General features: G+C 41.3%; 2 protein-coding genes across 2 annotated transcripts; one reads left to right on the top strand and one right to left on the bottom strand.

The window, feature by feature from the left end:
- The first annotated feature begins 6,482 nt into the window (after positions 1–6,482).
- LOC138598530 (cytokine-dependent hematopoietic cell linker-like) lies at positions 6,483–20,982 on the top strand. Its single transcript, XM_069670324.1, has 17 exons — positions 6,483–6,602; positions 10,054–10,094; positions 13,210–13,363; positions 15,595–15,647; positions 15,745–15,793; positions 16,868–16,918; positions 17,003–17,037; positions 17,087–17,142; positions 17,231–17,314; positions 18,271–18,292; positions 18,924–18,948; positions 19,017–19,101; positions 19,190–19,206; positions 19,283–19,377; positions 19,447–19,524; positions 19,618–19,773; positions 20,804–20,982. The coding sequence occupies exons 2-17, from the start codon at positions 10,092–10,094 to the stop codon at positions 20,954–20,956; spliced, it is 1,116 nt and encodes a 371-aa protein (XP_069526425.1). The 5' UTR covers positions 6,483–6,602; positions 10,054–10,091; the 3' UTR covers positions 20,957–20,982.
- A 1,664-nt stretch (positions 20,983–22,646) lies between these two features.
- Positions 22,647–27,138, bottom strand: LOC138598174 (zinc finger protein 518B). Its single transcript, XM_069669886.1, has one exon. The coding sequence runs from the start codon at positions 27,136–27,138 to the stop codon at positions 24,649–24,651; it is 2,490 nt and encodes an 829-aa protein (XP_069525987.1). The 3' UTR covers positions 22,647–24,648.
- Between the last annotated feature and the right edge of the window lie 540 nt (positions 27,139–27,678).

Raw genomic sequence — 27,678 nt, forward strand, 5'->3', positions numbered from 1 at the left:
ACTCTAGCACAAGAAAACTCCCACTTTCACATTTCCATCGCGGTCTTCCTGAAAAAAAGTCACCTAAAAAATAAACTTACTCTTTAAAAAATAGTTCCATCTCTGTTGGGAACCTTTCCATAATGTATTCAGCCTAACAGAGCTGCTAGCATGGATGTAGACTGTTCTCCATGTAGGCTGCAGTTATAAAAACACTGCCACAACACACATTTTTGGATTTCTGGACTGAATGGATGGCTTTCAGCATGAACACAGGCGTAAACACCTCCACATTGCTTTTACCAGCTTGCATTATTGGCTTGAATCGGCCTGAATGAGACGCCGCTCTGCTGCTGATTTAAACGAGTTGTCTTAGTTTGGTGAAGCCCCGCTCCGGTCCTGCTAACAACCAGCATGCTAGCTCTCAGCTCATTAGCCCGGGCTCCTCTCACTCACACACTCACACATCTAACACTCCCTGCCACAGCAGGGGCACTGACTGGGATAAATAAGGAATAATCAAGGAGTCGTTCTGGCTGCGAGTTGACCTGAATATGGGGCTCCATGCCATCGCTGGGGCTCCGCTGACACACTGCTCCCATTCTAATGAATGGAGATGACTTGGAGGGAGACCTGCAGTGAAATCACACTAATGCTCGTGGAGGGCGTCGCTCTTTAGCGGTTGGGTTCACACGGAGCTTGTTTTAGCACAGCTCCTGCATGTCGTTACAGTCTATTTTTGGAGCAGCATCATTCGCAGCAGGACAAACAATATGAATTGTGGTCTTCATAAAGCCATGCATAAAACAATTGTGGTTTATTGCAGGGAAGTTGCTGTGAAACTAACACATCCGCCAAACGTTCAAACCACTGGCTGACTTGGTTTCTCGGTAAATAACAAGAAAGACACCTGATGCTAAGAAACAAAGAGCAATGACGTGTAAGGAGGAGAACAACTGAATTTGAAATCTAACGTTTGAATAGATGGCACATGAACGCACACCAGGTAATATTACAGAATACTTTCCCCCCTTAAAGGTGTGGTTTTAATAAACAAATGCAGTAATTACAGTAAATAAAGTGGCATCCTGGAACTTTGACAATCTCAAAGTGTTCAGAAGAAGCTAAACGTCGCCCACATGCTTCCTCTGCTAATAAAAGAAGACATCGTGCCCTCTCTTTCCACCTCTCCTTGTCACAAACTTCATTTCAAGCTGACAGACCACGTCTCTTCACAAAGTTCACAAAGCCATGACACATTGCTGCAGTATCAGATCAGGTATCTTCCTCAACCGGGATAATATTTCATGTACAGGACATTCGTTTTCTAGTCAACTTCAGCCGTGAGCCAGCGCCGCTCTCTGTCCATCCATCATCTCCTGACCTTCAGCGCCGTGCCCTGACGGCTGCCCGGGGCACGGGGAGAGTGACTAATGTCGTCTCAGCCGCCACCTCCCCGCACCAAAGGCCCCTGATATCCGTCCAGTATTATCCGACCCCGGAGTCTACAGATTTCTATCTCTACTCGCAGCTTTAATTATTCACGCCGCTGAATCACACTCACACCAGAGAGATAGGCAGACCGGCCAGACTCCCTGCCCTCTCCCTCTCCCTGATCTTATCTATCTGGCTGTGTGACACTATCTCTTCCTTCTCTTATATACGGCAGATTAGAGAAGACAACTGCTGGGCTCTGAGAATAGAGTATACAATTTAGTACAAAGTCAAAAAAAGGGTGACCGTTGTTTTACCTGTGAAAAGTGGTTAAATGACACGTTAGCCTAACAGGAACTAGAAGAAGTGTCTTCACTATTCTTTAAGGAGCCAGTGTGCTCTACATATAATGCCAGTAAGATGTCACAGCACCTGAAACCCATCCTCCATATTTTATTCACAGGGGGGCTGAAATTTGGAAACTTTTCCTGCAACAAGAGGTGTCTCTCTTAAATATCTCTTTCATTCTTCACACTAAGATGTCCATCTTTTTCTGTACGAACAAACAAGTGCAACACTGTGACTGCCAGTGATACAAAACTGTGTGGAAGTGCGAGCCATTTCTCATATTATTGTAATTATCAAGTCTCGGCCCACCCTACCAGAGTCTGCTTTATGTAAGCCACTTAATAACCACCTTTCGTTTTCGCTTGCATCTTCTGCAAAGGAAAAAATAACTGTCCTTTTCTGCCTTATCTTTGGTTGGTCATTATTCTATCATCTAGGCTATTCAAGGACAGTTTTAAGTCTACACGTCCTCATCTAAAAGTCACAAATGAAAAAACTCATGTATAAACTCTCATCTCTGGCTGCAAAAAGCTCCAGCGTATTTGTTTTCAGTCTCAGCTGTACTGTTAGCATGCTAGCATTAGCTAAAAAAAGCACGCAAAACACAGATGGTGAACAACCTGCTAAACATCAGCACGTTAGCACCGTAATTGTTAGCATGTTAATGTGTTGATGTTAAAAAGCTGAGACCTAACTTTAAAACAAGACTTTAGAGTCTGCAGTCATGCTCGCAGCTTGGTAAGACTAATCAGGCACAGTGGTGCTTTAAGCTAGTGGCTAATGTTGAATGCTCACTCAGGTGCTAATGTTTACCATGTTCACTTATCTTATATTTGTGTATGCTAGCATTTGCTAGTTAGCTCTGAACAGAAAGTACATCTGAGGCTAATGGAAATAGAACAATAGTCATTTCCTGACTTTTCTTTCGTTGGTGCTCATCTATTTTTAGGAGAGTTTTGAGACCACAAATCTCTTCATCTCAAAGTCACAAATAAAAAGATGTTTGTAGTGTAGTGTAAATCACTGGCTGCATACAGCTCTAGCTTTTTCATCTTGGATGAACTTTTAGCGCGATAGCATTTGCTAAAAAGCAAATTGGTTAGTTTAACACGCAAAACAAAGACATGACCATTGTACACCTGCTAAACATCAACACAGTGTGCTGATGTTTAAAAAAGACTAAGAGTCTACAGTCATGCTAGCAGCTCAATGAGACTTAAAGGCACAGTGGTGCTTTAAGCTTTAGGCTAATGTTGAATGCTAAAATGCTTAAGTGCTAATGTTTATCCTGTTTACCATCTTAGTTTAATGTGTAAACCTGCTAGCATGCCAGTTAGCTACGAACAGGCTAATATGAAGTTTTAAGTAGCCTTTTGGACAAATTATGACCTGATGGTGGTGATGGAGGAAATGTCAGGGGAATCACCAAAGTATTTACAAGTGCCACAAAAGGTGGAAAAGTTAGTGGATAGCCGAAGTCATTAGGATCCATCCTCTGGGGGCCATAAATGTACACAAAATGGAGCGACACTGCTAGCATGGTTTCAAAAAGACACATTAGCTTCTATTAAACACCGACCTGTTCCTCCAGGTTTTTGGACATACTTTCTATGTGGTTCATCAGAAACAAAACGCGTAGATGACAATGTAAAAGATCCAGTGTTTAAAAGAGAATTTGAAAAAGTTACAAAAATAACAATTACTTTTCTTGTAACTTCAGCCCACAGTCAACACTTTGTGGTATTTCTGTGTAGCTACCCGGTGGCTTCCTGATTCTGACTTCCCCTGCAGCTTCTCAAACATGTCAATCTTGTTCTTGATGTGGTTTATCATTGCGGTCACATGCATCCTTCCTGTGGAGCCGGGAATTAGATATCACAACTTTAACTTCAGAAGACGCCTCTGAATGCAAGAAAGCTTTTCGTTATAGGCCTATTATCACAGGGTTATCCAGAAATTTCGGTCACACAGCCTCTTGTGCACACACCTCACCCATATTCAACCTCTGTGTTCCTCACCCCCCCGGGCTGGGACTGTGGATCTTATTTCCTCGTGACAGGTCCAGGACAGAGGAGGGGAGGACGGCTCATTTTTTGGCTGCTCTGAGGAGGACGAGGGGGGGTTGAGGACACAGGATGAGCTGCCAGATTGACAGGCCGATGGGGCTGTCGCTGGGGGCCAAGGTGTAGAGATGTTCGGGGAGTTGCCGTTTTGCGGCTCATAAGATAAGCATCAGTGAGAATATGAGAGGCTAGATGGTAATCTTTTACAGGAAGTCAGGCTATACCATTGCAGAAGAAACCACAGGAGAGAGGCTGACCTTGTGCGCTTGTGCTCAGCTGGGCCTCAAAGCGGCTGCAGACAGGAAGATCCTCTGACAAAGTACTGCTCTGTTTAAAACACAAGGCAAGTCAGGTCTACAGCTTATGTGCTGATCACTGAGAAGTCGTCCGAAACTTTTGTATTATTTGTGGAGGCACCACGGCTTGAACGACCAGAATTTGCTCTCAATTAATAGTCTGTAAACTGTTGAATTTGTCAGTGTTGTAGATTATAGTTATAATGCAACTTAAAGCTGAATTTAAATAATGAGCTGAGAGATGTTAGCATTCTGTAGAGTCGAGGGGAGCTGCAGTGTGAGGTAATGCTTCTCTGGGGAGTTGTCGGGACGAGCAGTGTCTTTCACAGCACTCATAAGGTGGAGTTTTATGCGCATTTTTAATGTGCACATGAAAAAAACTTTTTAGTTTAAAAGTTTTTACATTTGGCTGAGGTTGAAAAGTTTATTCAACAGACCTAGCACTAAAAGGCAAATAGACTCTACTGCAAAAGTGCTTTACATTGTACATCCATTTATCATGGAGCAGTTTGGGGTTCAGTATCTTGCACAAGGACACTCGAACATGCAGACTGGATATGTAAAAGATTGTCTGAATGCTTCTGTTTTCTGCCCTGTTAAAACTTTTTTTAAAGTGATAATCTCAAAGATCTCAGTTTTGTTCTCTTTGGCGGCACCTGTGGCGATAAACGGTAATTGCAGGAGCACACTTCCCAGATATCCAGACAGTGTCGCATGTGTGACGTCCACAGTTGGCTCCGGTTGTAACGCTTGATTTTCCTCACTGACGGTTGCTTTCCTTTTTAGACTGTTAGCTTCATCTGAGCGTCGACATTGTTTCTTTTTCTTTGGATTTTCACTTATTTTTGAAGTTGTATCTGTAGTCATCGATCTTTTCTTTGTTTGTTCAGCCATAGTAGATTACTGTTTACTCGCAACACTTGCAGAGAGCGGAAAAGCAGCCGCTTAGCTCCTCCTACCCTCTCTAGCAGTGATGTGGAGATGGAAAACGCGTCACTAACTGGGCGCCACTTGAGATTCTTTTCTGTGAAAGTCGCCACAGACACACAGTCTGTAATAATGTAAATGCAAAGGCTTTCATCAGTGGGCCATAGGCTCAATCACCATTGTGTTACCTCATTTGGCGATAGGTAGTGACTTAACAGACATTTATTTAATGAAAATCTTCAAGAATATAACTTTAAGCTAAAGGATTTAGTAGTATATTGGAGACCACAATGTAAGCTCAACCGCTATAAAATAATATCCATCTTTGGTCCGACTGACCCAAACTCTTAAAAAGTAGCCTAAGTATCAGTGGCGAGGGTTCCTTATATTGTTGGAGGTCACAGTCTCCTGAAGGTCAGAAAACGAGGCATTAAGCTGAATGTCATTCATATAATTTCCTGGACCAGCTGAAAGGTTTAAAATAAGAATGAGTAATGCCCACCACTTTATCTCTCAGCACTGTCAGTGTGCCCTGTTCACAGGCCAATAAAAGGCAGCCTCATGGCTGATGCTGAAAATAATCCCAACATGATTCAGCTGATTCTTCTTCTGCCTCATTTAAGCTGTTATATAACTACTATTAATAGATTAGTTTAATGTCACTCATTGTCTGAATGATTGTTTATCTCTACACCATCAAAGCATAAAACCATCACACCGATTGTAAGCCACATCGGTCGGGGACATGATTGCTAAAGATGTGACCAAGCAGCTGGGCAGTGCTTTCAAACTATAACCTAATTGGAAGTGGATCTTTTATTAAGTGTTTAAGTTAAGTGCTGAAGTTAAATATCATTTTGAAAGGTTAAGCCTGAGAAAATGTCGTCACAACTTGGGATTCACCTTCTTGTTTGATGTGAAAATGAAAGCAGGTGACGATCTAATAAAAAGAGAAAATGTCACCCTGCTTCCTTTCGCACTCGGCGGAGCAGATGTTGAAATGTCACTATGTCCCAGCTCAAATTAAAGATATACCTGTAGCGTCGGCAGAGTCATTTGACTCTGATTTACATTACAAATGGTCTGTGGTTGGTTTTCAGGTAAAGTTCAGGAGCGTGCACATTAAAATGGCGTGATTCTGTAGCATAAAAATAGACCCTCAAATGCAACGCTGCAAAATCTAACACACTAGGAATCGTCAAGGTTTAGGTTCTAGATTTATTCATCCCCATAACCGTAGCATAAAGGTTGTTTCCTGTAAGATTCCACCTAAAGACCCTTGAAAGTGGAGCACAGATGCATAAAAACTTTTAGCGTGTTAACAACAGTGCAGACCTCAGGTTATAGGCCAGTTATTCACCACACAGGAAGTCACTTTTGGTTACTGCAGTGGGCTGCTTGACGCCGAGTCAGTCTTAAGGCAGCCCAGGTGTTTTTTGCACGTCTATGAGACGGAAACATAAACTGCAGACTCTTTATTTCTGTAACCAAAGAGGCAGAAATTGCCGGACTCCCACTGATGCAGGTGTGCTTGTTGTTCAAGTCTTCTAAAAAGGTAAGAAACAGCTGAATTCACTGCACACGTTAAACTGCCTGAGCTCTATGTGTGGAGACACGACAGTTTTAAAAATAGATGAAAATGACAGTGAAGAGGAGAGCTTTGAAGTGGAGTCGAAAATACAGCTCTGATTAAAATTCAAGAACAAGTTTAGAGTTGCTTTTACAGTTTTGATGTAACGTGACAAACAAACTGCAACGTACGATTGTAGAATCTTATGGAGCTTCAGAGGGTCAGCTGGGCTTTGGGGGCACTTTTTGTCAAAAAGTCAGGCTGCTTCTGTGACAAAAGACAAAGCTAAGCTCACTATAGTTGCACACTGGGCTGCTGGTTCTTAATAATATCATGTGTTCACCCTAAATAATAGTTGTTTAATACAACTAAATCTACTGAAAGGTAAAAACAGTTTCCTTTACACCAAACACAGTTTAAAAGTGTCAAAGAAACACTTATAAACTTGTGAGTTTGCTGCAAGTATTAGAAAATACTGAGGAGACAAGGCTTGTAAAATCTGTGACATCTTTAAATCGCTACTTAAAACTCACTTTTATAGACTTTTTTCTATCTTTTGTTGCTTTTATCACTTTTTATTATTGCTGTTATGTCTTTTAAGGTGTTGTATCTCTTTTTGCTTGTATTTCTTTTATTTCTTATGTAGCTTTTATTGCTTTATTTCTGATGTTTTATGTCTTTAATTGCTTTTATTCTATCTTTCTTCCTGCGTCATTTATTCTCTTTGACCGCTCTTACATTTGGCCGTGTTGTGTGCGTTCTCCTGTTGCCTTTTGGCTTTTGTGATTTGCTTGTTTTGTGATCTACAAAGTGCAAACTCTTGTTTTTAAAGGTGCTATATAAAAAAAGTTATTATTATAATAAATAGACAACAAAATAAACAGCATGCATGAGACAAACAAGGCTGCGAAGGCAGGTATGCTGCATATGAATACTGTATATAAGGCGTGGTGTGTGCGTATCCAATGTAGACATAAGGAATATAAATATTGTTATGTACGTGGATACAGTGTGTAATAGTAATAGTCTGTTGTAACTGTTGTACTATTTATGCTACCATTTTCTGTATCCAATTAATATAATAAGCAAAAATTGATTTGAAAAGAATTTTAAATATTAGCTGCCAAAAAACAAACTGGGAAGGAGATAATTTAACATGTAAATATGTCAACACAAAAATAATCTTATCAACAGTAAACATCCCTTCATGACAGTAAATGATGATATATTCAGTGTGTTACTCTCTCTCTCTCTCTCTGCAGCTGGTTCTTTCTTGGTGCCTGTAGAAAAAGCCAGGTCACAAATCCTTAAGTAGACAGCTAGTTTGAGTTCCCACAAATCCTCTGCACCCAATTTCCATGGGGCAGGAGTTTATTTTCCAGACTAGCTACTCAACCTCAGATGTAAGCTCCGTGTATCTAATCTCCGTCCTTTTTTTATACGTCTCATCCAACACCACTTGCCAGGGCCAAGTGAGCTCTGCAAAGTAGACAGACGGGCCCCGCTGAGTGCTGGACCACACTGCCAAATCCAATACTGGGTTTGAGTCTCCCTTTTGGGGACTGTGAGGCGGTCGCCTGTAATGTCTCTTGGCATTTTTCACAATCCCTCACAATGTCCTTACTTCTATTTTGGGTCGCTTTCCTTCCTGCTTCCTGTTTTGTTTTCCTTCTCAGCCAAAGGGATTCAAAGATAAAGAGCTGTCAATCACAGACTGATTGATTGGCGCTGACCCAGTCTTGCCACATTGATTTTAAAATTGATTATATGTTTTTAAAAGCTCAAGCCTTAAACAAAAGGAGGATGTGTTGTCACAGAGTTACCAAAATGTGACTAACAAATTCACACCCCTGAGTCTGCGATACTCCTCACACGGTGGACTACTAAAGGCCTCACACTTTATCAGCAAGATCCAAAACTAACACAGCACTTTGATTGATCGACAGATTTAAAATTGTGTAAATATATGTGTTCTTTCACACGACTCCAGAAGCTGCTTTCACAGTTTCTCATTTCAAAACCACATTTGGCATCTGTTTCTTCTGCTGTCTGCAGGTGTTGATAATTAAATAGTCTGTATGGACAATAACTCATTTTTTTTCACCTGCACGAAGCATCACTTGGCTGCTATTTGGGAGGTGATTTTGTAAAGAGGAAGTGGTGAATTTAGCTCTGCTCCCTAAACATGCTAAAAGAGGTTAACTGAGATGCAACACTTCCAATGAACTCCAAGGTGCAATAACTGCTGGAGTTGAGTGCAAAACGGTACTGTTACTCTGTGTGCATCTTCTTAAGAGCGTATTGGTCCGAATATAAGACGACCCTGATTATAAGACGACCCCCCTTTTCAAGACTCTTTGAAGTCTTTTTTTTATAAAGGAGACAATTTTATTTGACCTTTTGAATACAAGCATTTACATTAAATGTTTTCATTTAAATTAAATTAACGACAACAAAAAAACACCTAAAATGACTAATCCTCATAAATGGGTTTATTCTTCGTATTCTTATTCCCGTGTAGTTCAACAGATTTTAAAGTCTGCAGTTTTGTTTTACACTGATAGTCTGATATAATTTATATTCTATATTATGTAAACAACAGTTAGTTTCAACCAAGTAATCTGGTTGGACAAGAGACATTCCATAAGTGCTGTAATAGAGAATAACATCACTGGGACTTTTCACTCCGTATCACTCCGCCTCAGACAAGTGATCTGAGTACTGTTAACATCACAGCAGACCGTGTGTGTCTACATTGATCAAGCTGGTGCCTCTGAATCACACAGCAGACTCTTATTTCATTGGTTGATGATCGATTAATTAATACATGATGACAAACAGCTGATCTGTGCTAACCTGTAGACACAGAGTGCAGGAGAATGTTTGGGTTGCTCGGCAACAACGGTCCAGTTTCAGTTAAGGTGTGAACAAGTTGAGTTGGTTATTTGTTGGTTGTTGATTGTTACTGTTTACTTCTATTTCCTGCTTGCTACTGTTTTATGAAAGCAATATCACACTCTACTGAACACATTTCTACTTAATATTATGACACACATTTAATCACATTACAATGACTGACTGTATCCTGGAGGCTTAATATGCTATTGTTAAACTATTGGGAAGACTAAACAAATATATAGCCTATAATTTTTAGCTCTTATGTTTTCCTCTTTTTCGCAAGGTACAAAATATAAATTTGCCAATTTTTAGATAAATATAGTTTCTTTGTACTGAATGTTAAAAACATGAAGTGAGATCAACAGACTGGAGAGCCCAGTGAAAAAGGCCATAAACAGCTCCGTTCAGACGGTAATAAAGACTTCCTTCTTCTTCAAAAGGAGGAAAAGTCCAAGGACAAAATGTGTTGGAAGAGCACACTCTTCAGCACAACTCCAAACTAATGATGTTTTTCATTTCTGCTTCTCCCCCTCGTTAGCTGCAGAGAGAGGGAACCGCCATGAGTCTGCTGTGATAATGGTGAGTTATGGCGCTCCTATTTACAGCTTCTCCCTGATGGTTCCACATGAATGTTCCCGGGGGAAACTTTGGGAGTTTGCAGCCCCTTGTGTAATTACCTTTCTGCACTGAAATGAACAAAGAGTTGTTCTGCTCTGTCATTGTTAGAGCAGACCGGGCTTGTGTTTTTACTGGCGTCTATAACTGTGCGATTTTCCTCCTTTTGTAGTTTGAAATATATTTAAATCTTCCTACTTAAAGCAGTGACTATATTTCAAATGATGAAAGCTAATTAGACTGATAAAGACTTCTGCCATAGGTCCAAAGCTGGTGCCTGTGAAGTCAGGAAACATTTTTTTATTGTATATGAATGTGTTATTGTGGTTATGTATATGTGCACATTCACTGTAGACGGCACACTCTGCTCTGAGAGCCAGAAAGAAAACCTGCTGTTTGCTTCAGATGCTTCTTATGATGTATTCTCTGAGCATCGTTGCATCTTCATGATGCTTTTCAGAAAAGCAGCACAGAGCGTTGGCTCAACTACAGGGTTTTCTTTGATACCTCTTTTCCTTCCTCAGGCTCCAGGCTGAAGTGCACATGACACTCAGATATGAAATTATAATGAGGCTGAGTACTGAGTTAAAAACAAAACCGTCCTCTACCAGTAAATGTAGCACGATGACAGCCCTCCCTTCTGGTTCGCTTGATCCCCGTACCCCATGTGAACGCTGACGAGAGCCTGTTCCATCTGCAGGCTGTAAATACAGAGAGGGGTGCTCGATTTGAGATGTACAAGGACAGAGAAATATTTGAATGAAATTGTTAAATCTTCAATAATTTAACAGACATTTTTGATAGCGGGAAGTAGCCTTGGAGAGCAAATTATTTGAGCCCTGTGCACGAGAATGAAGTAAGTGTCCACATAAACTACAATAAAACATGTTTGGTAAAATTCTGCCTTTAAATTTGAAACATTATTACTTTATATCAGGATAGAGTCACCTAAAACCTAACACAGTATACTTTAAACGCAAGTATAAAGTCAGCTGGGTTTTACTCACTCTTTAACAGGCCTATTTATTACACATTTGAGCAAATCAGATATACAGCTCCGGAAGAATTAAGAGACCACTGCAAACATCTGTTTTTCTGTGCTTACATTATTTATAAGTGTGTGTTTGTTTTATTGTTTTTCCCTACTTTCAAATAAAATGTTCTCATTTTGTTTGCAGAAAATTACAGCTGGTTAAGATAACGAAAAGATGTGAAAAAGGTGTTCGAATAATGCAAAGAAAACAAGTTCATGTTTAAACAACAGAATACTAATGTTTGAACTCAGGAAGAGTTCACTAATCAATATTTGGTGGAACAGGGTTAGGGTCAGGTTTTTAATCACAGCTTTCATGCGTCTTGGCACAGTGCTGTTGGGTGCCACTCTTTGTTCGATGGCTTGTAACCATCCGTCTTCCTCTTGATCACATTCAGGAGGTTTTAAACGGGGTTCAGATCTGGTTTGGTCTGGCCAAGACATGTAGAGAGAGATGCTGTTTTAGGGACCATGTGTGGTGGTCTCTAAATTGTTTCTGGAATTGTATATCGGACTTTGCATTTGTTTGTGAAGTCACAGAAAAATGTTGGTATTGTTGAGCTCCTCTGGGCGGGTTCAGTCTTCTCCAGCCTCCGCTTGCAAAATAAGAACCTGAACTTGTGTCTTATTAAGACACAAAGACATTTTCCTACCAATTTCTCTAATTATTTAAAAAAAATGCTTTAGGAATAAACTACACTTCATGAAAAGTTTAGTTTTTTAATGAATTTTCTAATCAAATCATAAGCCTGTACATACAGTACATATATGTTTTGTTTTTTCTCCCTCCCTGTATGACACATGGGTACAAAAATTAATACTAACGACATGAAAATAAAGATTTCAATTATTAAAAAATGCTGAAAAACAGAAGGGAAAAAAGAATGACAACAACAACAAAAACAAACCAACTGTTTACGTGTATTTCACTAGCAAGGACCGCACCATCAACAGATTTAAGAGGGTCAAACGTCTCAACATTTTGGGGAAGCTTCACTGGGGATCTGTCGTAGCACCCGGGCACGACGAACAACCCTCAGGGCCCTTTACGGATAGGAAGACAGAAAGAAACAGAGAAAGAGCCGGGGTGGGAGGGAGGCATGGGTGCAGAGTGTGAGAGTGAAAGTGGAGGAGAGGCTCCTGAAACATTGCATCAAATAAAGCAGATCAAATCTCATATCTTGCAGGGTATGAACGACTACAGACAGTCAGTGATGTTATTATGTTATCGCACACATCATGTTCTCTAGAGCCTTGGACAAAGTGTCTATTAAACTATCCTTCGCCCCGTTTCTTCGAGCTACTGAGAGCTCCAAGGAGATGATGTCCAGTAGTAAAAGAATCCAATGAAGTATCTCCAGCGCATGCGGGGGCTTCCACCTTAATACTATCAATTCTTTAGCGGCCACATTATGAAAAGTTGTACACAGAAAAACATGCAGTTATTGTGTGTTGTTGCCTTTCAAACAGACTGTGAAACACACGGTGCGCAGGCTTTAATGCACTACGTGTGGTATTGTCGACGTGCCTGTGGGTGACACTGCACCTACCGCACTATAATCAATGTCTCCTTTGTGAAGCCGATCTGGCCTCTCCTCTTCATTTGAAGGAACAAATGGTGATGTGGCTTTTGTATTAAATGATGCACCCACTGATAATGTATTCATCTTTAGCTCACCCTTTACCCCAGTTTATCACAGGTGCTTAAAAATAGACAGTGACTTAGCATCATATGACGTTAACCGACAGAAATAGACAATAGATTATTTTTTAACGTTTTAATACTGTGTCACAGTCTGTCACTTTTTATTTTTGTATGTCGCTGACTAAAATTGTGTGGGCTTGTGTGTGACTTCACACAGCAGTGAGAAGGAAATCCCTGAAAGACGAGCAGTGGGTTGTGTTGCAGCATCTCATACGGCTTCCTGTGCTCATCACTGTGTTCACGCTCGAGGATCAGTAATGTAACGTAATGGTTTTCACAATAGGACTCTGACACATTCAAGCACAATCATCAGGTTTTTAACTGCAGTTTTCTCTGCACAGGACTGCAGCAGGAGAGACAGAGTCAGAAATCAAAGATGTGGTAACTACAACAACACGATGGAGCATGAGTACGACGTGGTGGATGACCAGGAGGAAGTGCACAGTGTGCGCATACTTCCTGCGAGGCCCATACACGAGGAGAGAGAGTACGCAGGTAGAGAGGACACTTTTCACATTCACACAGCTCATGTTGTCTTCAACTCGTGTTTCAATTCCAGTTTAGGTTATTAAACTCTCAGTGTAGGATTAGTTTAACTTAGTCCTTATAAACCTCTAGTGCAGTGTAGTTTAGCTTAGCTTAAGTTTTAATTGAGTTTAGTAAAGCTTAGTTTTAGTTTAAGACTCAGGGCATTTTCACATTAGGTACGATCGCTTCATAACGTACCCGAGTATGGTTGCCCCCCTCCTCTCCTCTCCCCCACCGGTCAGCTTTCACATTAATAATTTCATACCGTACCCGAGTACACTTGCGGTAGGACTCCGAAACAGAAGGTGGCGGTAATGCAACTTACAAACAAGAAGAAGAAGAGGAGTATCATCAACTACGCAACATTTTTTATGTTGTCGTTCCAGTGTAGAACAGTCGCATGATCCCAAGCTCATACAATGGAGCCGGCCTCCGCTCTATACCTGCTATTATTCATATTTAGAAGAAGATCTCAAGAACGACCCTCTCACCTCCATTCCTGCGGTGTCAGCCCCGGCCGTGCAGTTCAGAGGATGAGATCGGCGGTGCTGTACGCATGCGCAGATTTCGGAGGAGTCATTTTAAAAAGTAGTCCACTTCCGTGTTTTGCTACTGTAGCTTTCACACCCGTACCGTACCCGAGTACACGTGAACCGTACTCGAGATTACCTTTTAAAGTGGATCCGGGCACGGAGCAACGAACCGTGCTCGAGTACGGTACAGTGTTCACACAAATCAAATGAACCAGACTTTGGGGTCACGTGTACTCAGATCCGGGCCCGGGTCCCTAATGTGAAAGCCCCCTCAGTCTTGTTTTAGTTTAATTAAGTTAATTTGAGTTTACTTTTAGTTTAGTTGAGCTTAGATTAGTTTGAGTTTAGTTGAGTATATTTTTAGACAAGTCTCAGTCTTGTTTTAGTTTAATTAAGTTAATTTGAGTTTACTTTTAGTTTATTTGTAGTTAAGTTTGGTTTACTTTTAGTTGAGTTTGTTTATTTTATTTTAGTATTATTTTAGTTCAGTTTAGCATAGTATGGTTTGCTTTTCTTTCTTTTTAATGGTTTAAACAGTTTTACATCCTCAACGTTTAATCATTTTTCAGTGTTTTTACCTTTTCAGTACATATTTATTATAACCTTGTTGACAGTGCAGCAGAGCGAACAACAGTAAACCACAAAGCTGCTGTTTCGTCGCTCAGTAGCCGAGTCTCAGACTGAGTCATTCTGTTCATCTGTAGGAGTGAATCTGACCTTTGATGTTTGTCAACATGTCTCTAACTCTCATGGTTCCTGTCTGCCTTAAAGGGCCAGTGTGTAAGATTGAGGGGGAGCTACTAGCAGAAACGAAAGTCAACCTTCTTAAGTATGTTTGGTATGACGGAAATATGAATCTTCATGTTTTGGTTTGATTCAAATGAGATAATAATAACAACGACACACTTGACACATTGAAGGAATTTGACTCTGGTTTTACATGTCTCTTTATTTTCATACACACAAATAGATATATGCTTGAAGTCAAAGGTTCTATTAACATTAAACTATTATCCTTTCAGTGGATATAAATAGACTAACACGACCTAAATCCACAAACCTAAGAACTCTAAGTACCAAACTTGTCCAAACTTACTCTTAAAGAAGTGTTTTCACAGTCGACACAATGAGTATGTTTCACTTTCCTACAGAGAAAATCTCCAGCGAACATAATCAGACTGAAGCTGAATGAAGTGCAGGCAGAAAATAACAGCCCCACCGCAGATTGTGGTGAGAATTAAAGCAGCGTAGATCTGAGAGAAAGAGCTCGTGCTGAGTGAGCATGATCTGCCAGTGGGTCTCCAGGGCCATCTGTTGGCTGAGTCAGACTGCGGGAGATTACAATTATCCAGGAGCCGAAGGGGGGAGAGAGGGGAAGCATGTAGTGTGAATAGACTCCCTTTACTCTCCTGCATGGATGTGGCGCGCAGCCAGGCGCCGCACAGCTGCACGTCGACAACTTTATACTGAATGTGGCTTTTAAATTTGTTCACACTTGGAGTGTTCTCCCTCTGTAATCAATACAGTCTGCTGCTGCAGCGCACTGCTGGGACCGCCAACCAGCGACTCACAAGAATGATGAAGAGGGTTTAAACTGTCAAATAACTGTGGAACTACTGAAACTATGATCATTACTGTCGCTTTAAAACTTATTTTGCCTTCAAGACAGGAATCTTCCAAGGTCATCCTCGGCCCAGAGCCTTTCATCGCTCTGCACTGTAAGGCTTCTGCTTTGGTTTCTGTACATGAATGTCTCATTACAACTCAACTACTGTGCTGGATATTTTGAAGTGCTTTATTCTGCTCTCCACACAGGGAAACTCTAACACCTTCCCTAGAGAAATCCCACTTGATCCCACTGCAGGTAAAGTGACAAATCTCTCCATAATCTGAATAATGAGTATCGTGTTGAGATATTCCTTAGAGGAAGTCGTGGAAGAAGCTCAAATCAAGTGCAATTATGAAACTAACACATTCCTACGTTCAATACATAAAAAATCCAGTACACACTTTCTAAATTCAGTACACATGGCTTTTTCTGCCTGCTACCATTAGCCCGGGGTGACTTATATTAGCAAACGTTTGCAAAATTTTGAGCAAGATTTTGCTGTGTAAAAGACATCACCGTTTCAGTTCACTGACTTTAAGACTTTTCCCCACTCGGCCACAGACTGCTGCTCAGCAAAAGTTACACAGGGTCACTCAGCCTGCATTATTCAAGATCTGACTGAAACTAAATGGCTCAGAGAAATGTGAAAAGGTCTCTCAAAGTACTGAATACACAGGGAAGTAGAAGGGCAGATCTCTGCCAAGGCCAAAAGTCCAGCCCGATTTGATTCACAAATCTTCGAGTGGAAACTCTAAATACTGAATGTCAGGATTTATTTTCTACAAGACGCAGATAGGTTATAGCAGAGTTTGGATTTAAATTAGCAGGCACAATGATAAGAGTCTCACAGGTCAAGGCTTCGCCTGCAAATGGAAGACTTTTCATAACCATTCATGAGTCCTTTTAATACACTTTAAGGCCTTGGACCAAGCAGAGCTTTCAGCAGAGTTTGTGTAAGCCTGACGTTTGTCAGGCGGCCAGAAATACTTTTCTAAATGATGCTTATGTTACAACATGTCCGCCTGATGTGAAAGGAGAGTCATCAGACAGGCAAAACCTTTGATAAGCTGCACGGTGGTGCAGTGGTTAGCGCTGTCACCTCACACCTCAACTAAGGTTTCTTAGTTCAAACCCTGGTTTGGACACAGTGGGCTTTTTTATGTGGCGTTTAAAAAATATGAACTGTATTTGGTAGCATTACCCGTATCTCCAGCCATGCAGTCTCTTAAATGTTTCAAATGTCCCTCAGCGATTGATCAACTTAAACTCTAAATTGTACTTCACTTAAGTACAGCGCTTCATAATGTACATGATTCATACTTACTACAGGACCTGCTATAAATAGAGACCTGAAGCCGGGAAGGAGAAAGATCAGATTAGGTAAGAATTAACTTACTTCACTTACTAATTAACCACCCTGGCCTCAGAAGAAGCTAAACTCATACTTTCATGCTGCTCTTACAGCGAAGAGGCTCCCACCTGTGCAGCCAGGAGAGCAGGTAAACACCTGCACCATTTACAGCTTGACTTGTTTATATTAATCACATTTATTGCAACTCATGTAATCCCTTTTCTCTCTGTCTAATATCACAGCACTCACTCAGGTAACTTGTTCAACTACTATTCAACTAACTCATTGTTGTGTTTAAATAAGTGATACATGGTCTTAAAGCAGAAGTTTGTGTATTTCAGGGGCTCTTCATCATCTTCACCGCTTGTTTTAGAGCTTATGAACCACATGTCTGGACTGAGTCTACACGAGCCCTGCAACAGAGAGTGAGTACGGCTTCACTCTCTCACTCGGGCTAATTTGTAGCACAACAGGGAGCAAGTAGACACGTCTTCACTTTTTAACCGAACCTCTGGCCCGTTGTGTTGTTTTTACTGCAGTCTAACTTGACCCTTTGTGACCTTTTCCGCTACATGAATGGTGGAAAGTGACAGGAGGCCCTCTTAGTTTTCTGTCTGTTCAGTGTAGCAGTGGCGCCATCTGCTGGATGGAAAGATCAACACAAAAACGGCTTCCTGAGACAATGCATATCATGATGTTACAGTATGTTTAAACAGTATTAGAAGAAGTACACATATATTTTACTTCAGAAAAAGTAGTAATATAATCTAAAATACCATTCTGCAAAATGTCAGAGTTACACACTTTCAAATATCCACTTAATGGAATATTTAACATGTAATTTTGAAGTGGCAGAGGGGCTCTATAGCGCCTCCCCGAGCTCAGAGGCCCATACTGGCTGGAGAAAAAGGAGCTTCCTGCCAGGACACTCCTTTCCTTCCTTCTTGTTATCTGAAATTAGTGTCAGGGTGTTCCCGGGCGACAGGAGCCTTTGGAGTTTACCAACTATTTCACTTGCCATTGACACAATCCTAGAGAGTTTGTTCTTAAAGCTACAGTTTAGGTGACTCTACCAGGCAGGACAGGAATATAAACACCCTCAACAATATATTTGTAGGGATGCTGGTTTGCCTCTGTCCCACATACAGAGGCTACAGTCCTCGATGCGACGGCCCTGGGCTCGACTCCCACCCTCGGCCCTTTTGTGTCACTCCCGTTTTCTCCTCCCCTGCTTCCGACACTATCCACTGTGCTATCTCTCTAAATAAAGGCATAAAAGAAAAAAAAAACACACATTAAAAAAAAAAAAACTGCCTTGAGTGTAATAACTTCTTGTTGTTTTACATGACTGTTTATGCATCGTGCTCTTTTTTGATTTCAGTGTCCTGAGGGCATCGAAAAAAGTAAGCAAGCAAACATGCAGCAACTTCTACTACCACTACTATTATTCTACAGAAGCCCTTAGCGGACATGCATCCATACATTTTATTCAGTCCATTTTCTTGATCGTGAGCATCTGATGAGCATGAGATGTTACGGTGGCAGCTCGTATCCCCAGAGTTGCAAAAGCACAAAACAATCATAATAATGGGCCTAACTTACCTCATTAGTGTGGACAATAGCAGCATGGCATGTCCTGGTCTGTAATATCACAATGACCAGCCTGTTGTTTCTAGATCGACTGAGAATTATTGCGTTATCAAAAGCAGCTTTGTTATCCAGAAGTAACAGATAAATAAGTCGAGATCTCGAGAAAACAACCGGAAATTACTGGCTATCACAGGAAAACGGAAATGTATGGATGCATGTCCGCTTGGGGCTTCCGTACTATTCATCATATATATTACATTCATTTGTTATTTCCTACACCATGTTATAATATCTAACAGCTGCCATGACGCAGTCTTTTTTAATATCACTGATCAATCTGCTCCTTCAGCAGCTCTGTGTTCATTATATTAAATATGTCACCCTACTCAAAGTTAACTATCTTTCCACATTGTTTGCATCTTGTCTTTTTAATACTTCTTACAGGTAGAATTCAGTCCACACACCAAAGGTAAGAGCTAAACTGTGAATGAAACATTTTGGGTTCAAAGCACTGTAGTAATGTTGAATGTGTTTCAGGTCTACAGAGTGCTGAACATGTTCCTGCCCTCCAAACCAGTCAGAGACACTCTTTGGATCTGGAGACTCATGATCTAGAAAAAAGGTTCAACTTTCACTTCTAACACCTTACAGGCAAGTTCTATCATGCTATGACAACTTTGACTAACGGGTGCTCTTTCTCCTTTTATTAGGTTACAACAACATCTAGGTGAGTAACATTAAAGAATACGAGAATCATTAATAGAGTTATGATTGATAAAGTCAACATCAACTTCTACTTAAAGAAAGGGTGCCGTCCAAACGACATCACCACGAGTGGCCTCAAACCAAAGACGACTTTGACCAGCACGACTTTGTTCCAATGGAAAAGCCTCAACAGGTAAAGTTTCTACTTAATGAAGCAAAAAATAGTCTTTAGGTTATAATTCACTGAACTCGATATTTGCAGACCTACTGTGAAGAACACTGGTATGTTGGGGCCTGTAATCGAGCAGATGCTGAGCACGCCTTACACCTGGTGAACAAGGTACTGTATTTGTCCTAACTAGAAAACATGAATCAGAAAATAACTGAATTTGTCTGAACGTGTCTCCTTCTGTTGTCCCATTCACCACATTAGGATGGGGCATTTTTGGTACGAGACTGCTCCGTCAACACCAACAGTGAGCCCTTGGTTTTGGCCGTGTATCACGAGAAGAAGGTTTATAATGTCAAAATCCGATTCATCGGGCGCACTAGCAAGTACGCCCTCGGGACAGGACAGCGATCAAACGATGTGAGTTTAAAAAGAAACAAAGTCATGGCATTAAGAAAAAGTGATTCTGTCAGGTGGTGTTCAGTGAAATAGAAAAATTCTTACTTCCTTCTAACCAATAGTCACCACATACAGACCCAGTCTCACAGCACTTTGTGGGTTCATGCATGGACATGAATTTCTATCGTTAAATAACCTCCTAAAATCTAGTAGTTTGGTGCCTAATCTAACAAACTGCAAACCATGTATGTTAACCGTTTGTAACAACGATGTCAAACGGCTGCAGTTTGGTTTGGGCCCCAGAATGGCGTGGTTAGGTTTAGGAAAAGGTCATGGTTTGGGTTAGACGTCTACATTGATTTATGTTTTTCAAGGTACAAAAGTCTCCTTAGTCCTGTGATTTTGTCCCATCAATCTCTTCCCTATGCAGATTTTATAACTCTTTATACTACATCACCTGACTTGCTACAGGCTTTTGTAGTGCAGGCACAAACAGTGCCACTTCCAATGAAGATACCTTTTAAAGCTGTGCTGACTGAAATTGTCAGACTGACTGTGACTGTCCATGATTAGTTCACAAACTGCTGTGATAATTTGTTACCCTAACATATACTGGAGAGACTGCCTGACAAACTGTTACTGTTACACTACTTATACAGTATAAAGACATGATTATAAAAGATATTATCACAGACAAGTCACAAGATTTACCACCTCCTGCCTGGGGTGGCTGTGGCTCAGTGGTAGAGTCGGTCGTCTCTCAGTTGGGAGGTTGGCGGCTACAGTCACATGTCGAAGTGTCCTTGGGCGAGACACTGAACCCTTAATAGCCTTAGGCCACTTAGGCCTCTGCCATCAGTTGATGGACCCCTATGTGCCAGTCTAACATATACTACGACCACACTTACCCTTACATGGTTATACTTATATTTCCCAACAATCCCCCCTAGTTATGTCTCAATACATTTTCCACCTACATAAACATGAACATCAGAACAAGCACTCTCTTCAGCATTATATTAACAGTGTCTCACGTCTTATTTCTCCCCAGATGTTTGACTCAGTGACAGACATCATCAAGTTCCACTCCATATTCCCGATAATACTCGTCAGCGGGAGAAATATGCCTGGGATCAGATACCCGGAAAACTGTGTGCTGACATGTCCAGTGACAAAATGGGATGTTGAGCAGCTACTGCAATAAAGCATGGACTATGCCAACAAAGATAATGAGTCGAAGTCACCAGTACCGTCCACTAAAGTTGATCATGAGCATGTGTTGTTGGAAACTGTGTAACTTACACAATCACCTTTAAAACCTAGATGTGTTTATTTTAAAATAAAGCAACTATATTATTTGTATACCCTACATGTTTTCATTTTAATCAATGAAAGATCTGATCAAGGCCAAGGCCACTTTGATGTGCAGAGTCTGGGAGGTTTGCTGATTAGACTTATACATATCATCGGAGAGCGCCAATGAAACCTTTTTCCAAAGAGCCTTATTTCTGTCTCCAAATCCTCCTGTACCTCAAGAGTCTGGGAATCCCCTCAGCAGACGCTCCAACCAAGAATCACAGGAGTATTGAGTTACATTAAGTCATTTAGGAAGATCTCATTTCTCATTGGTGAATGTATGACCTTCTTGAAAATGATTGCCTCACACCATTTAAGAAGAAACCCACCTGTTCGAGTGGCACAAGCAAGCAGGGGAGACCAGACAGTGCTGTGCTCATACCTACAGATACTCACAAGCTAGTGGAGTTGACCTTGACCAGATGCTATGTCCAAAAGAGATTAGGAAACTTCATCGGGCTGGAGCCAGTCCAAGCCGTCATTGGTCAAGAGGCGGGGTACACCCCTGACTGATCGCTAGTCAATCACTCAATGAACCTAACGAGCATGTCGCGAACCCACGCATGCACGGGGAGAACATGCAAACCCCACACAGAAAGGCCCACTTCGTCCAAACAGGGCCTCGAACCAGGAACCTTCTAGCTGTGAGGCGACAGCACTAACAGCGCTAACCATTGCACCACCGTGCAGCCCTGAGTTATCTATAAAGAAGCAAAATAATGTTATTTAAATGTTAAAGAATATAATAATGCCTCTTTCATTTGTTACACGAATCATTTCAGACCTAACTTGAGTCACTGAAGCACTCTGACATGTCAGACGTGAGATTTACGCTTCCTACTCGGCCAAAACAATGAAAGTACGTCAGCAGAAAGATGTCAAAGCTGCATCTCATAGTTTTGACTTTTACATTTCAAATATTTTTTTTGCTCCATACTAACATCAGTGTTGGATTTGTTTTTTAGACTGAGGATATCAAGAAACCAGACCTAACCTGTTTTATAGTCAAACATGTAATGACTAGCTCTGTTAGTCACAAGTCTCAGAAGAACTAACTGATTAACCTGTAAACAAAACACAGTGGTTGGCAAATAGTTGGATACTATTATACATAGTTCCATTCCTGATTTAGAGAGGTAGTTTAGTTCCTAATCGATTAGGTGTACAAGCAAAAACACTGTATAACATGAGTTAAAGTATTTGAAGTTTTACCAGCTAAGTACTCATTATGCAGCAAGAGGAAAATTCCACTAGAGAATGTGATTTTATTGGTTTAACTGATATTTCCTTAAAATATAGCTGGTTGAGGTGAACTCGTATGTAAAGATTTGGACAATATATATCTAAGTGAAAAGATGTAATATTTGTCTGCATGCTGTGGTGAAGTAGCAGGAAACTGCGGCATGAATTGGAAACAACAGTAGCTTAATTGTTACTTAGTAGGTAATGCACTTCCTGTTATAGTCCTCTGCTGAGATTGTGAGACCTTACCGTGAGCATTTCATGTAAGACACGTCTGCTGAAAAGAAAACAGACTGTAACGTTTCCTTTGTTTTAATAGAAAAAAAGGAGTTACACAATCATTATTATAAAAGCATGGTGCACAATACTGACAACAAATAATAAAAAAAAACATTTGAACTGGAACATGAATATTTCTTGAACAAATGAGTGTATGAAAGGCAAAGCAGGACATTCAGAGGGAACTGAAACACCCTTAAAGACATTTAAATAGTTATATACAACAAAGAGTCCACCGCAGCGTGAGACGCCGCAGCGTGAGGAAGGAAAAGCAACAGCTGTTAGTATGAACAACAGTCAGCAGGTTCTCTATTTATAAGTATATACATGATAAAATCTGTCTGTGAGCAAAATGTATATACACAATAAAACTGTGGTCGCCAGAGTCCTAGAAATATAACCATAGGTCTCGTGTTGTATACATCGTAACATTATAAACAAGAACATACAGGTGTAATGCTGTCTTCAGAGGAGAGACGGATCTGAAAGGTTTCTGGATCAAATAATGGATGGGGAAATATACAGGTTTTCAAGGGCCCCCCCCACCTCCACTGAGTCACTAGGTATGTACATGGCAGCAAGATAACAAGAATACAGGTAAGTGGCTTTCATAGTGTTATAAACCTGTTTCTGGTTTAACCCCTTACTTTGAGAGCTCCACCTTCCTTTGCAGAGAGGCTATATATTCTTTAACTGTATGGCACAAGGAGAAACAATAATCCAAGAGGACTTTTCAGCGGTAACACTTGTTGTGTGAATTGTAGAATCAAATTAATGAATCACAAAAAATCCGTTATTAATAAAACATTGACATAAAAACAAACACCTTACATGTAAAATTAGATTTAAACAGGAGGCAGCTATAAGTACGGGTCTTTTTTTGTATCCGTCTGGATAAAGGAATATCAGGAAAAGTCCAAATCTCAGCTTCTACTTCTCACCTCACAGAAAGCAAAACTAACAGTGCATTTAGGAGATCAGTCGACTGGTTACGTCAAAAACACTCCAGCAAGGTGGAAAATACTGGTGGGAAACTGAGGCACATTCCATAAACACCAATGTCAACATTTCATTTCACTGCACATGAAGGAAACCTTCCATTACTCTAACACCCAGTGAATCACAACACGTCCACACTGACTAACAGTGTGTATGCCTAGCTTACGGTACTTATTTACACCTTGCTGTGTTGTCTTCCGACACATCATGGGTGAAAGGAAACCGAGTGATACACGTTTGTAATCGGCTGCGATCATTGAGCAAGTTACATTTTTGTGGGCGAATTTGGAGGGTTTTTGAAATAAGACGTGCTTTGTTGCTTTAAAACGTTGACTTTTGGGATGCAGAAACAGAGAAGGGGATGTCGAAAAAGCAAAACATTGTAGACAATTGCTCAAGTGCTCTTTGTCCATCGCTGACGGGAAATTTAAAAATTGTGTTAATCTGGGTATTAACGACAGAAAGATGTGGATTAACCCTCAATAAGTCATTTTCTTTGTACTCAGTGCTTAATATTGCATTTGAGGCTCAACCCACATCTGACGTTAATGGCATTATAAAAAAATATTCAAATGTTTTATGTGTACTGCACCTTCAGTTTGTATCTTAAGAGGGGCCGACTGAAACATCGCCGAGGCAAACAGAAAAATAAACACTGTATGTTTGAGTAAACAACATGCACTGATTACTCAACAGATCTACTGGCTTCTCAAACTGCGGAAACACAACTCAACATGTTTATTCCTGACTGCAATCGACTCCAGCAGATGTTCCGTGTTCACTCCAACAGTCGCACTGCGTTGCTCCTTAAAATATTCCATATCCCATGCCTATATAAATAACGTGTGTAACATAATGCTCAGTGGTACTCAGATGTCCATCGTCTGATACTTTTATTCTAGAATAAAGAAAATAACTGCCCTAGTATTGTGTATATTTTCAAGTCAACATCTCCCATTGTAATACTTGTCATCTCATTATGAATTTACACTTCAAATTTATCGATGTTGTCCGATAAATTCATGAGAAGACTCCGACAGTGCAGCCCATTACCTCATACTTCTGCCCCATCACTTTGCTCAGCCTCATTTTTAAGATTTGGCACTTTGGAGCCACCTCGGAGGCTCCTGTGTCAGATGAAGTGTCCTCCCTCACCGCCGGTATGGAGGCCCTGGGCCTTGGGTGATTGAGCACCACCACAGGCTGGTTTGGTCCCGGTCGTTTCACCAGTTGGTCCTCCTTCAGCGGCATTGGGTAGATAACTGTGCAGTCGCTTAGGCTGCCAATATGTCCCTGAGTCTTACATTTGGATATTCTGAGTTTAAGTCCCTTCTTGCTCTGTTTCCAAACGCCGACTTGCACCCGCTTCAGAGAGACAGTCAGGAACTTTGGGATGTCCTGCACAGTTTTCCCTGTTTCCTGAAGACGCTCCACAGTCCTAGAAGCATCTACATCAACTGTAGAAAGGGACTTCTCCTTTGGTGAAGGTTTTAAATCCAGAGTTTGACTTTGTTTAGTGTTGTCTGTCAGCATTGTGCACTTTTTTTCCTCCTTGACATGGATATGATTGCTGCCGAGATCAGGAGGGCTCTTAATGCTCTTATCCGGCTCCTCTACTTTTACTGACTCACTGGTCTGGCATGACAATAAAAGATTGCGAGGTAAGGGTCCATCTTTTGAGGCCAACTGGACACAGTGCTGCAATGTTGGGAGCTCTCTTACCAGATCTGTGCCATTTGTTATGTTGTTGTTACCTCGGTTTGTACAACCAGAACTTTTATTCATCACTATACCCCGCAGAGCAGCCATTACCAGCGGCTGAATGGAGCCTTGCACGTCCTCTGGTTGTTGACTTAATGAAAACACAGAAGAGATGACTGGAAAACTCTCTGGTTCTGGCAAGTCCCTCTCCCTATGCCTCTCGTTTAATCTGACTTCCTGTGTCCAAGCCGAGATCTTTGAGTTGGTGCCATTAGAAAGCGCAGGTGTTTTGGCCGATGAGGACTCAGTTATTGCCCTGTGCGCTGAAAAAGATGGATTAGCAACCTTTTCCGTACAAACTGAAATTGCCGGAGGTCTTACTTGGAGAGCTGAAACTGTGGAAACACGCAAGGAAGGAGACGCTGATTTTGAACTCTGCTGGTTAGAGCCCACCGCCTCTTTTTTCATGTTTAAGGCCGTGTTGTTGTTGAGACGGAGCCCGGGTTCCAGCTTCACAGCCATCGACATGTCTCGAGGAACACTTTTTGTATCACTTGTCCTCCGTGGTGGGGTACTATTAGCCTGCTGTGGAATTACATTATTTCTCTGATCTGCTCCTCTCCGAGAAACACATGCTCCCATGTTTTCTGGATGTAGGTTGCCGGGCAGCCTGTTTGGCACCCTGGTGGAGGTAACAGTTGGCAGAGCTGCGTTATGGTTCACACTTTCTCTTTGAGTAACTTTGATCCCATTATTTCCCTCTCTTACAGGATTGAAGATGGTTTTGGAAACCTTGTTTGGAATGCCCGAGTTACCTTCTAAGTCGATTATTTCATGTGATGTTCTTTTGAATCCATTTTTGTCTTTGCTTACTTGGTTCGGCAGGTTTCTGTAAATATTAACTGGAACAACAGTAGGAAGCTCCACATTTACATTCTTCATTTCATGAGGTTTCCTGTTAACTGTGCACATCCCCAAACTCACAGACTTAGCTGTGTTTGGGTGATCAAATGTGGAAGATAGAGGCTTTCCTAGTGCAGTGTTTTCAAAGACTGTGGTCCTGGAGTCTTTTATCACCGACTCATTTTCTTGTTGAGAGACGAGCCTCAGTTTGAGCTCTTTTGTCCCATTGACAGTCCGCACCTCAACAAGTTCAACCATACAGCCAGCAGGGATGTTTACTTCCTCTGGAAGGGGCACTGTCAGAGCCCTGTTCTGCTGAATGAGTCCATTAAAAGGGGGCAAAAGTTCTGCATTACCATTAATGCCATTTGATGCATTTGTGTCCAGTGTTTTCCCTCTTTGTTCATCTTTACCCAGTCTGACAGCTGGTACCCTCGGTGTGGGCAATGTCACCCGAACAGTTGGTCGAAGGGATGATGGAGCAGCAGCGGGCACACTTGGTGAGGCACTGGAGACAGAAACATGTGGATTCTTGTCCGTGCCAGGCTTGGCAGCTACTTGACTAATAGTTTTACTATGCAGCCGCTCAATGTGCTTGACAAGGCACAGCCTCCTCATGTAGCCCTGTCCACAGTGAGGACATTTGAATGGATACTTTGCAGTGTGTAACTTAAGGTGGGCATTTAACTCTGCCTCGCTAAAAGAGACATTGTTGCAGTAAAAACAGTAAAACCTTGTCCCCATGTGCTCGATACTGTGCTTCTTGAAAACAGCGGGGTCTGTAGAAGCAAATCCACATTTCTCACAATACATCACATTGGAAGCAGTTAAGACACGATCCAAAGCCAAACTTGGATGTCCACTGTTCACAGATGATGGCATGCTTTGATAGCTGACAGGCTTCATGTTGAAAGATGAGGTCTACTTCTCATCTGGTCCCTCGCATTTAAAGGCTGCAATCACACAGCGGAGTTAGCATCCATAACATACTGTCCATAACATACTGTTGTCCACGGCGCATTCCTCAGGGCATAGAGAGGCTGATGCAGCCGTGCAGATACAGTGTTGACAGCTTCTCTCTGTGAAAAGCATGAGAAAAATGTTTTAGCAGTTAAGTCAGTGGGTGAACCTTGCAGGGCATAGTGCTGACATTCAGACAAGGCCTGTAAAGCCCCTCCCCCCGAACACAGAGAGTCCATGCAGTATTTTATACCCCCGCAGCAGTTGTTTTCACGGATTGCAGGCATACCAAAAGGCACGACTGGGATAACTACATTTGTATATAGTCGTCTCTATTTGCACCTCCCTTCTTGTGTCTTCCTTTGAACACAAGAAAAAAGGCCCTCTCAAACCACAACAGAGGGCTCGCGAAAACAGCGGCCCGCATTTCAACTAGTTATATTTTCTAAAGAGTCAAATCCCACACACATACCTTATATGAGATTT

Source organism: Semicossyphus pulcher, unplaced genomic scaffold (genome assembly GCF_022749685.1).
Source record: "Semicossyphus pulcher isolate SPU_LCO1_2020_fin unplaced genomic scaffold, fSemPul1.0.p SCAF_2, whole genome shotgun sequence".
Taxonomy (NCBI): domain Eukaryota; kingdom Metazoa; phylum Chordata; class Actinopteri; order Labriformes; family Labridae; genus Semicossyphus; species Semicossyphus pulcher.

What these genes read in the sequence shown, in the direction of transcription:
- LOC138598530 (XM_069670324.1), top strand. An exon ending in CACGAGCCCTGCAACAGAGA is followed by an intron (nt 17,315 to 18,270) that starts GTGAGTACGGCT and finishes TTTTGATTTCAG; the next exon opens with TGTCCTGAGGGCATCGAAAA. An exon ending in CCTTACACCTGGTGAACAAG is followed by an intron (nt 19,525 to 19,617) that starts GTACTGTATTTG and finishes TCACCACATTAG; the next exon opens with GATGGGGCATTTTTGGTACG.
- LOC138598174 (XM_069669886.1), bottom strand. Translation starts at nt 27,138, where the DNA reads ATGAAGCCTGTCAGCTATCAAAGCATGCCATCATCTGTGAACAGTGGA.